This window comes from Chenopodium album, chromosome 21, assembly GCF_948465745.1.
Source record: "Chenopodium album chromosome 21, dcCheAlbu1.1, whole genome shotgun sequence".
In the NCBI taxonomy this organism is placed as follows: domain Eukaryota; kingdom Viridiplantae; phylum Streptophyta; class Magnoliopsida; order Caryophyllales; family Amaranthaceae; genus Chenopodium; species Chenopodium album.
The window spans coordinates 31,975,807-31,988,079 of record NC_137854.1 but is presented as its reverse complement, the minus strand read 5'-3'; the positions used below and the strand labels follow the sequence as shown (position 1 = coordinate 31,988,079).

At 36.4% G+C, this 12,273-nt stretch overlaps 1 protein-coding gene across 1 annotated transcript; it reads left to right on the top strand.

Annotated features, from left to right (window-relative positions):
• The first annotated feature begins 285 nt into the window (after positions 1–285).
• LOC145600088 (uncharacterized) lies at positions 286–11,718 on the top strand. Its single transcript, XM_081655938.1, has 3 exons — positions 286–443; positions 1,664–2,110; positions 11,206–11,718. The coding sequence occupies exons 1-3, from the start codon at positions 332–334 to the stop codon at positions 11,526–11,528; spliced, it is 882 nt and encodes a 293-aa protein (XP_081512064.1). The 5' UTR covers positions 286–331; the 3' UTR covers positions 11,529–11,718.
• Positions 11,719–12,273: the final 555 nt, after the last annotated feature.

Sequence of the window (12,273 nt, the reverse complement as noted above, 5' to 3'; positions counted from 1 at the left end):
AAATTTCATAATGTTGTAACTTTAATGAGTAACGAACCAATTTTATCTTTGACAAAATCCATTTTGAATTATCAACATTGCACAAAAAAGCTAATAAATTGTAAATAATACAGATCATCTGTAAGCAAAACACGTTATAATTTCACTCTATACTCCAATAATATACACTACAAGCCAAATATAACAATTTAATAATTAAATGTTATACAACCACTATTGGCCCTATTCCCTCATAAATCTTGTTATAAATACATGTGATACTCTTTGCCTTTTCTCATCCAACCAAAGATAAGCAAACTAATAAACCCTCAAAAAAAGAGTTTCTTATTACATGAAAATGGCCTACTCAAAGGCTTTATTTCTTGCTCTCTTTGCTATAACTCTTCTTATTTCTTCTGAAGTTTCAGCTCGTGAGCTAGCTAAGTCCGAAACTGACCAGACTCGTGAGTTTCTTACTCTTTCCGATAATATCGACAGCATTGTTTCACTAGTTACATACTAGTGTCTAAATAATTTATTGCAATATTTTATTTATCATTTTATTGCATGATGCATGAGCTTTATGTTACCTTCATTCTAACATAATTAACAACAATTGAGTATTTGCACTATATCCATATATACTGACATTGACTATATAATAAATAATTTGACTAATATATGAAATAAAAGTGCACGATACTAGTACTTTTAAGGAATTGTTAAATTAATTTGTATTGATTGATATTTTCAAGAAAAAGTTTACTAATAACAAGTTTAGAGATTTTGATAGTATCTATTTTTTTTTTTTTTTTTATATATATATAAAATAACTTTTACTGTTATATATATTTTTTTTATTAAGTTTACTAACGCATAAATTAAATGATCGATTAATAACACTAATTATATCAATAGGTAAAACTTACAAATAACAAAATACGGTATACAGTAATTAGTAGGATTTGTATATAATGTCAAGTTTCAAAATGTATCAACCATAAAATGGGAAAAATATTTAGTGTATTAACAATCAATTTGTGTGTTGATTTGTGTGCGAGATTAGAATTCTCTTATGCCGAATTGAATGGATTTTAAGAGTGTGGTGCGTTAATTTGAAATAGATGATGCATAATGTATTAGTGTAATAAGCTTAGGTTAAAAATAACGTATTGGTTATTATAAATTTCTAAATAAAAAGATAATACAAAATGATTAAATTAAAGCTGCTTAAGTTTTCTCATACAATAATTTAATTAAGGGAATAGAATTTTCCAATGTTCTCATCATTCTGTTTCTTAAGGGTTTACGAGTATTCACTAACTATGATTTGTAAATTGTGTCATATACTCGTGTAGTCGTATATATCAGGAAAACCAAAAATATATAAGCATTGCATATAATGTAAAATTTGTTTTGACGTAAAACTATAAAAGATCAACTTTTTTCTTATTATTTTTACTAACATATTATAAAATACACTAATATGTATTCTCCAATCAATTATTTACTTTAATGATTTCAAAAAAATAAAAAATTAATAAATTAATAAATAATAAAAGTTCTTTAATGAAAAATCTAATGCGATATACGTCGTATTATGGATTTTAAGTAACAAGAAACTGTTCAATGGATATTTGGAAATAGAATACATCAATATAATGTATATGATTATGTTGTGTAGATTCTGTTGAGGAGTCTAAGTATGGTCGCAGTAGAGGATATGGTGGACATGGTGGCTCCTACGGAGGTGGCTCTTATGGACGCGGTGGTGGTAGCTATGGACATGGAGGTGGTAGTTACGGACATGGCGGTGGTGGCTATGGAGGCGGAGGATACGGTCATGGTGGACACGGAGGTCGTTATCCACCTAAGGTAGAGGAGAACAAGGATCAAAAGACCGAAGCCGTAGAGCCTCAAGGCTATGGAGGAGGTGGCTATGGCCACGATGGTGGTTATGGTGGTGGTAGTAGGTATGGCCAAGGTGGTGGTAACTACGGACACGGTGGTGGCAACTATGGCCAAGGTGGTGGCAACTACGGACACGGTGGTGGTAGCTACGGACATGGTGGTGGAGGCTACGGACACGGTGGTGGTGGCTACGGACACGGTGGTGGTGGCTATGGACGCGGTGGATATGGCCACGGAGGTCATGGTGGTCGCTATCCCCCACAGACTGCTAAGACTACCGAGAAACAAATTAAAGTGTAATTGATCAAGTTATAGCTCACAAATAAAATGTTTGTGTAAATGACTTTTATTACCTTTGTATGTGTGTCTAAGTAAAAGAGAGAACGTGAATATTGGGAATAATGCATTGCATTGTTTAAGTCGATGTTAATCCAGTATGTTATGATTCTCTACCTTTGTAATATTCAAATTATGCAATGTATTAACGACTCTCTTTTAAATTATTGTTATTACACCTTACATGTACGAAAGGAAGTTGTGTTAGCAGTACTATGTACAATGGTAATGCATCTGAATACCACCCCATTGAATTTCATATTATTTGCAAAGCTGGATATACCACCTCAGTTCCTTATTATGTACAACAAAGGAATATTTTATATCTCATAAATAATACCCCTTTGTTGCACATAATGAGAAACAGAGGAAGTATATATATAAAATGAAGGTAGTAGATATGACTATGTAGTCCATATGACTATCGCCAAAGGATGGGCTCATTTCAGGGGTCCATACAACCCGGACATGCATGGTTGTATTTGACACAAAACGGAAAATAATAGTTCAAGTATGATATGCTTTATATGGATAAATTATTTTCTCTCAAACCTAATCTATCACATCCATCCGACCATTTCAGCATCAATATATAATTGCAAGATCGGATTTTCTTAAAATTTATATTATCTTATAAAATGAAGTGTAAAAAAATGGAGTACATGAAATATAAAAAATATATACATTTTTTCATAAACACTAAGATCGATCTTAGTATAGATGTTAGTTATTCAATGGAGAAGTAATAATAATTGATATATTAAAATAAACTATATTAATATCTTAACGTAATAAAATTGAAGAAGTTTTTTAACACACACACACCGGAAAAAAAAAATAAATAAAAAAAAATCCTTAATAATTTATTCCACACAGAAGCAAAGTATTTGGAAATTCTTTTGGAAACCTCTTGGGCTTTAACTTTTCCTTTTACATATTTTCATTTAAGTTTTATCTGGTTAGAGTTTCTTCAATCTGGATAGAGTTGCTTAAAAATTTATTAGTAGTGCTCCACTTGCTTCTAAATAAAAGTTATGTACTCCCTCCGTCCCAAAAAGAATGATCCATTTGGCCAGAACTTTGTCCCAAAAAGAATGACCCATTTGCATTAAAAAAACTTTTGTATTCACCCGGTTTACACTAATATTAGTGTACATCGAGCAGTATAAGGGTAACTTTTAGCTAATTTTAGGGTAAATTTTTGCCTTTTTTTGGGTAACTTTAAACATAATACAATTTTTATATAAATAGACAACAAGAAAAGTTTTATAAAGATAATTTAATTACATTCAATCACTAACAATTGATTTTTAGTCATTCAAAATGTGATTCTTTACTAATAAAGCGTATATATATTTTGTTTGTATTGGGTTACTTTTACGCATATTGGGGTAACTTTTATTCATTTCAAGGGTAACTTTTGATCACTTTAGGTTATCTTTATAATAGATGTACAATAATTATTGTACACCCGATTTTTTTAAAAGTTTGTGTTTGCATTAAAACACCCACCAATTTGCTACAATATTTATGCAAAATTAGCTTCCCCATATAAAAATTTGATTTTCCATGTTATTTTATTACTTTCTCTATCTATTTTTTTACAAACCCTATGTAAATTTATCTTTCCAATATACTTTACTTCTTTTTACTTAACTTCCTTAATACCCGCGTAATCAACTCAAATGGGTCGTTCTTTTTGGGACGGAGGGAGTAACATTTTTGACACAACTTTCAATTCAACAATTAACCATTAATCTCATCAATTGCATTGAAATATTACTCAATGACGTCAAATGATCATTCTAACCATTACTTCAATTTTTTAACCTTAAATGTATTGGAGCAGATTGAATATGATGGAATTAATCAATAACATAATAATAAAACAGATATCAGGAATGACACGTGTCAATTCCTGGTGTAGTTTTTTCTCTCCAAAAAAACTTTTCTTTCTTTTTGCTAATTTTTTTTTTGAGAAGTTTGGTATAATATAACTACCACAATATTATTTCAAATATCTTATACGTATCTTTTATAGTAAATATATTCCTTTTAGTTATTATTCCGTTTTCCATAAATACTCCCTCCGTTTTAGTTACTTGCTCCAATTCTCCATGCGCGGAGATTTAGGAGAAATTGGAGAAAGTAATAATATGTGGAGGTAGTGGAGTAGGTGGAAGAATAAAAAATTGTAAACAGAAAAAGTAGTGGAGAGGATGTTTCTATAGCGGTCATTTGAAATATAACTATCTTAATATTTTAATGATAAATAACATGAGATATTAATTTTTTCACACTATATATTGAACACAATTAGTATTCTAATGTCTACAATACAAATATAATTTTTTAATATTTTACTCCGTCCAACATAAAATAAATATTTTTCGAGAAACTATAAATTAAGAGTAAAAATCACATAAATAAAACTAAAAATTTGATTAATTAAAAAAATGTTGATAATAATATTTTATAGCAAAAATAGAGTAATATAATTAACTACTTGAATAAAAATACGTTAATTATGAACTATATAATCATTAAAATATTATGATAATCATATTTCAAACGACCACTGTAGAATTTTCAGAGGAGAAAGAACATTAATAAAATATGATCATTGTGGGTCTACTAGGTGAGTGAAATTAGTTAAATATTGTAAAAGCTTTTCAAATAAGGAACTGGAGCAAGTATTTAAAAACAACCAAAAAAGGAAAGTGGAGCAAGTAATTAAAGACAGAGGGTGTATTATTTTGCATGACAAATCTTTCATACATTATTATTTTTTTCATTCAATTGATTAATACGAAATATAATTTAAAATGATGAATTTGAAAGGAATGGTGTCTTTCGAACAAGTGTATTATTCTAATAGCGGGTTCAGAATTATTAGAAAGCTAATATATTCAGTAAGATCAAGTGATCGGAATGCCTGGGTGGAGGCCGCTTCGATCAGTAATATTAATATAATTAATATTACAGCTTAATCTTGACTGAACCCTTCGGGTCACACCCAAGCAAATATATGCGAACCAACTCGACGAATTAATTCGGAAGAAATTAATTCTTCGCCTGAGTGTTAAATATTTAGGCGTCGGTAATTCGAGCTTAGAGCGTCGAAACCGATCGTTGAAAGTCGAGTCTAAATGATAAAAGACGAGACGCGCAAAATAATAATAAATCAACCATATTCCCGAAAATACCCCTAGCATCGGAGTGCCCTGGACATCCGAATGCTAAGGGCAAGCCGAGCTAGCACACCGTGCTAGCAGCCACAGCCAGCCGCGGCTAGGCACAGCAGCAGCCGCGCCGCGCCACGGCAACAACCGCACCCGCACCAAGCCACAGCAGCTGGTGCGGGCTAGGTGCGGGCTAGTGTGGGCCGGGCTCGGGCTTGGCTCGGGCCATAGGGCCGTGAATAAGAGGAAGCTTGGAATATGGGAGTAAGTGGGAGAGGACATGTGGCATCGGGAGCAAGTATGGTCCCCTACTCTCCATGTGGTCCTCACCAACCCATCTCACATGGTAATGCCACTTGTAGATTTATTATTAGTTTGCAATTTTAATTTAATTTAGCTTTAAATTAATTTGTGGAATTTCATGATCCCACATTGATAGGATAGAAATTCCCACTCATACTTTCCTCTATAAATACCAACCTTGGGATCGGATTTGGAGTAACGTGCTTGATTGGGAGTTAAAAAGAGCATTCCATAATTTTTGGGAAAACTCTTAAACTCACATAACACTCGGGTTTAGGTCGGACCTTACTAACCCCAAGGTAGTAGACCTTAAAGTTGTGTTCGCCCATTTGTGGGTGGATACCGTCGGAGGCGCGGCGCTTGATGTGCTAGTAGCTTTCAAGTAAGAGCCCCGGGTTTTGGGCGAAGCTCGCTACGAGGGTAAGATTCGTTATCTTTTCTTTGTGAATATTTATTTATGCTTTGTGATTTTAATTATTGCGAGTGGTTCCTCGGGTGGGGTTGTTTCCGCGGTGAGTCGGACTCATCAAACCCCCAACAGAATTTATTAAAGGATTTTTTGACATTTGCTACCACTAAAAACACCTCTTTTCAGATTCGGTACCAATTTTCTTTAAAATTTTACTTTGCTACCACCAAAATAAGAGTTTGTTAAAAATCAGTACCACTTGTCTTCAAGCATTAGTATTTCTGTTACCACCACCTAACCACCGTCCAACCACCACTCCTTCCCACCCACTGCCTAATCCACCGCCACTATTCAACATCAAACCCACCGCAACCACCACCCAACCACCAGCCCTTCCTCACCCACGGACCCACCAGCTACCCAAGCCATCTCCACCGAAGCCTAGGAGCCCCCTGCCCGCGAATCCGACCATCTAGCCCCCGTGTTGGTGCCGGAGTCGCGACCCTCCTCTAAAAACTTCTTTCCAACCCCGATCCCAACCTCGTTCCCAGCCCCCCTCCCCTTGAAAACCCGATCCAAGCCCCGGCCCTTCCCCTCGATACACTACAAGAAAACAAGCAAATAACGACGGAAAAAATCCGTCGGAAACACCCTGGTTTCCGTCGGAAAACCTGTTTCCGACGGAATTTCCGTCGGAACTGGTTGTCGCAATACCCTTTGTCGGAAAAAGGGCTTTTTCCGACGGAATTTCCGTCGGAAACACTATTCCGACGGAAATTCCGACGGAATTCAATTCGTCGAAACCGATTTCCAGGCCCGATACAGTCCGTCGCAAGTTTCCGACGGACTTTAATCCGCCGGTAAGTTGCGACGGAAATTCCGTCGGAAAATCATTTTAAAAAAACAAAAAAAAAACCTCCCACCACCCCCACCACCACCCCACACCACCAGACCCCACTGCACACCGAAACACCACCACCGACACCTACACGGCAACACCAGCCCCCACACCACACCCCAGACCACCGACACCCACATGCACACCGCACCCCAGACCACCGACACCCACATGCACACCAGACCCCAGACCACCTTCAAACACCACCACCGACACCTACACCAGCCCCTATTCCACCTTCAAACACCACCACCGACACCACCACACTCACACCAGCCCCTTCACACCTTCAAACACCACCACCACGCCAAAAATAAACCCCAAAAACACAACTTAGCGAAAAAAAACCGAAAAAAACCCCAATAATCGAAAATCAACCCACAAAAACGAAAATTGAGACAATAAAATCGAATAAATACCATACAAATAATTCAAAACCACTAGATCTACAAATTAAACAAGAATTTCATAAAGAAAATTCCAAAAAAACGATAATTAAACCACAAAAATTAAAGGAAATTATAATTATACAATTATCTAATAAAATTTGTAAATAATTAACATTACAATTACATAAAAACTAAACTAGATCTACAATCTAACCCAAATTAAAATAGATCTTGTGTGCTCGTCGTTCTTCTTGTAGTCTTGTTGTTGTGGTCGCCGGTGTTGTTGCAATCGGAGTTATTGTTGCACGGTGGTTGTGGTGGTGTTGTTGGTGGTGATGGCAGTGATGTTGTTGGTGGTGAAGAAAGAGAATGGAAGTGAAGTTATGGTGTTGAAGGAGAAAGAGGGCGGATGGAGGAGAGAGAAAGAGGATGGAAAGGAGGAGAGAAGGGGCGGATGGAGGAGAGAGAAGAGAACGGATCGAAAAAGGAGGAGGGATGAGGAGAGAGAAAGAGAAAGAGAAATGAGGGAAAAAGAAAAGGGGCGGATAGAAAGAATTTTAGGGTTTGGGAGGTAATATATATTTTTTTTCTTTTTTTTTTAATTACAAGTTCCGACGGATTTTTCCGTCGAAAATTTCCGACGGAATATTTTTCCGTCGGAAATGACCTATTGCGACGGAATATTCCGTCGGAAATACCAATTATTCCGACGAATTTATTTTCCGTCGGAAATTTCCGACGGATTTCCGACGGAATTTTTAAATTCGTCGGAATTATCCGACGGAAAATAAATCCGTCGGAAATATGGATTTTTCCGACGGATTTTAAGGTCCGTCGGAACCATTCCGTCGTTATTTGACCTGATTCTTGTAGTGATACCCGATTCCACGGTTTGGGTATAGTGGTTTCGGTGGTCTGGGTTCGTGGGTATTGGGTTGTCGGTGGTGGTGGGGCCGGGTTCATGGGTATAGGGTTGTCGGTGGTGGTGGTCTGGGTTTGGGGTTAGGGTGGTGTCGTGGTGGTGGTGAGATCTGGGTTTGTGGGTTTTGGGTATAGGGTTGTCGGTGGTGATTGTCTGGGTTTGGGGGTTAGGGTGAGCCGTATAATGGGAACTATCTCCTGCGGTTCGGAGAGGACTCAGCTACCGGTCCTCTCGAACGAACCTTCCGGTCGGGCCCGAGCGATCTAACCTAACCCCCGGGGCGGACCCCAACCGAAAGAACAGCCAGCGTCAGAGAGAGTCTAAGGGACTCTTTCAAACTTCCAAGAGAAGGTGCAGGAATTACACTCGATGGATTGGTGAAAGAACCCGGCTTTCTAGCTTGACCTTTACTCTTCACACGAAAGCTTTCGGGACGAAGTGAGTCAAACAAAGCAAAGCAAAGAGGTTCTTTAGCGTAGGCTTTGTAATCTAGGCTAGTAATATGGACAACTCGCATGTATGGGGGAGTGTTAAGCCCGTGAGTAAACCCACATGTGAGTGAAAGTACGCGCGTGTTAGAAAGTGTATCCCACATTGAAATAAATAAGACAATCATGTCCACTTTATTAGGCTAAGGGGCTACTCACCTCATTGCCATATAGTTTTGAGGTGGAACCTCCTTGGTCGAATAAATTGGACACTTGTGGCGAGTGTGGCCCGTTATCACACTAACAAAGTAACCTCGCTCTTTAACACTGATCAAGTAACTCCTATAACACTTACGAAGTAACCCCTATGATAATTGGGCACATAATGTGGCAACATATAAGAATGCGTGTCTATATATACCTATTATATGGAAACACAAACCATGTACACCCCACGTCAACATGTCCTCCTCTCCTTCACCTTCTGCAAATATTTTATTATAAGTTTGTTTTTCCCAATTTCTTATGAAAAATATAAGATTTGTTTTGAATAGTGTGCAACTAATTATACTACCCTTCAAAAAAAATTTCTTTTTATGGTGAAGCCGAGGGGTAAGCCCCATATATACAAGAAAAAGAAAACTGAAAAAAAAAAAAACAAAAATAAACGAAAACAAAACTACTAACAAATATTAAAATACTAACTACCATCCACCAACTTAACTTGGCACCCTACGAGGAGTCGCCACTCACATCCTTCAATAAAACGACACGAAAATCCACCGGGATCGCCTCAAATAACATGATCTTCTACTCCATACACGGTGACTCCAAAATTAGCCAACCAATCACCCACCCTTCAAAATGTGTGTATACATTCATACCTTTAATATAATACAATTTTTTTATGAGTAGTGTTTGGACAATTATACCCTAAAATCAGGGCCGGGTGAAGGAAAGAATCAATACCAAAATCGCCTAAAATCGGGGGCCGGGTAGCTCTAATCAGTTCGGCTATCCCTCACTCTCAATTAGGGCCTTTTCTCTTACGTTGAAATTCAGTTCAGTTCAGCTTCAGCTCCTAATTTCCTTCTTTTATAAAATATTCATTTCAGTTCAGTTCAGTTTAGCTGAGTTCAGTTCAGTTCAATTCAGTTCAGTTGAATCCAGTTCAGTTCAGTTCAGTTCAGTTCAATTCAGTCAATGAGAACAGGTCCTTAGTGGTGTTGTTGATGAGCTTAAATAAACCTTCAAGCCACAATGTATAATAAACACTTAATTAAAAATAAAATCGACATCACATAGCCATAAAATATTAGTATGTCACGAGCTTAACTAGTTTTAGTATATTACTCGTACCAAAAATCAACAAAGTACTTATCAAGTAGGTGAGTTGCAATATGTACGGAATTAATTTGCTACCATACTTATCCACAAATCAGGTGCAATCGTTATCACTCATAACTCTACACAAGTTGTAGCGTTTACTTGTCAAACTGTTAAATTGAAATCAAAGGTGGCAATGTAACGTAAACACATAATATCCACGTACAAAGTTTATGTTATAACATCTAGATTTACGTAATTGTACAAATTAAATTGATTGCCTTACTCAAATTTGTTACCCTTGTTCAATATTGGTTCACCCTCTTCTATTACCCACCGCTATTTATTACTATAATACTGCTAACCTACTTTGGGACCCTCATTCTTTCATATTTGGCCTATAAATACATGTGCTACATTTTGCCTTTGTATTCCCAACCCAAAGAAGAGTTAGTTAAGTGTTCACAAATAGTCTACAAGTTGCTTAGCTTATTTCCTAGGGAATTACTTCAATATGGCCTATTCAAAGGCTTTGCTGCTTGCCCTAATTGCTGTGACTCTAGTCATATGCTCAGCTCGTCAATTGGCTGAATCTTCAACCAATGAGAAATCTCGTGAGTTTCTATTGCCTTCTAATTTCTATTTTATGAGGATAAATCACCTTGTGACGAATTTAGTATCCATTAATTAGAATCTAAACTATCATTAATTACTTTTCTGCTGTACATAATTTTGAAATTTAAAGCACACATTGCATGCAGTTAGATCTCGTTATTCAATATGCAAGCATTCAAGCACAATCTTATTTTAATCATTAGGATTTTTTTCTTTTTCTTTTTTTTTTTTTGTTTAATAATTGATCATTAGAGATTTGTGACATGCATGCAGCATGACTATATCTTTCCAATTTTCCAATGAGCGGATGTGATCGTATGTCTTAGTTGCTTTTTTTTTTTTTTTTTTTTTTTTAAGAATTGTACTAATAAAGTTATGCATCTATATCTTATTTTGCAGAGTCTGTAGAGGAGTCTAAGTATGGACACTACGGTGGCGGCCATTATGGAGGACACGGTGGCAGCCACTATGGTGGAGGCCACTATGGTGGCGGCCACTATGGTGGAGGCCATGGTGGACACGGCGGTCATTACCCACCCAAAGAAGAAGAGTCCGTGGAGGAGTCTAAGTATGGACACTATGGACATGGTGGCGGTTATGGACATGGGGGCGGATATGGCCATGGTGGCGGTTATGGACATGGTGGCGGATATGGCCAAGGAGGAGGTTATGGACATGGTGGCGGATATGGACATGGTGGCGGATATGGCCAAGGTGGTGGTTATGGACATGGTGGTGGATATGGCCATGGAGGCTACGGACACGGTGGATATGGTGGTCATTATCCCCCAAAGGTGACAAAAACTACCGAAGAACAAAAGGGTAACTAATGAGTAGTGGCTATAAAATGTGCGGAGTGTTGATATTTATTATATGTTAATGATGTATTGATCAAAGGGTTGGGTATTATCATGAAATCTTGTACGTTGGTCATGTACTGATTATCCTTTTATGTACCCCTTGTAATTTTCAAATTATGCTATGTTAAAATAATAAAATTAAACGTGGTGTGTAAGTATACATGTTATATTCTTTATATTAATTACTTACTGTTTTGACATGTCTATTGTTATTATAGTACGATTTAGAGTATGTATCGTCGTTCTCTAGGTCGAATTCGTTGACTTTCTCAACGATATATTATCATGTGTCCTTGAAGTCCTAACCTTGCTTAGTTGTTGGACTTACGGTCATATCATAAAATAATTTATGGACATATTAAATTACATTGTTGGCGTTGCTGGTACACCTTCAATACAAATTCTTAAATGGACTTGGTTCACACTAATTTATTGTGGACCACTAACATTAGAGATTGTTTTATTAATAAAAAAAAAAGGGTCACTATAATTATAAAAAAGGTCATTATGTTAAATTAAAAGTCAGTTTGGTATTATATAGGCCTAAGTGGTTAGTTTTTTTAGTGAAGCATTTTATATATTGGTCAATATGAATAATAAAGGCCACTATGTTATAATTAGGGTAATAGCGTATAAAGTTCTTTTGATACGTATTGAGATGGTTATTGATTATTTTAGATTTTTGTCTTCGAGTTTTTACCTTTCAATTGAAAGG

Bases quoted from the DNA above. Each gene is read 5' to 3' on its own strand.
- LOC145600088 (XM_081655938.1), top strand. From the start codon at position 332: ATGAAAATGGCCTACTCAAAGGCTTTATTTCTTGCTCTCTTTGCTATA. The intron at 444-1,663 runs GTGAGTTTCTTA...TATGTTGTGTAG, and splicing joins GTCCGAAACTGACCAGACTC to ATTCTGTTGAGGAGTCTAAG. The intron at 2,111-11,205 runs GTGGATATGGCC...ACTATGGTGGAG, and splicing joins TGGTGGTGGCTATGGACGCG to GCCATGGTGGACACGGCGGT.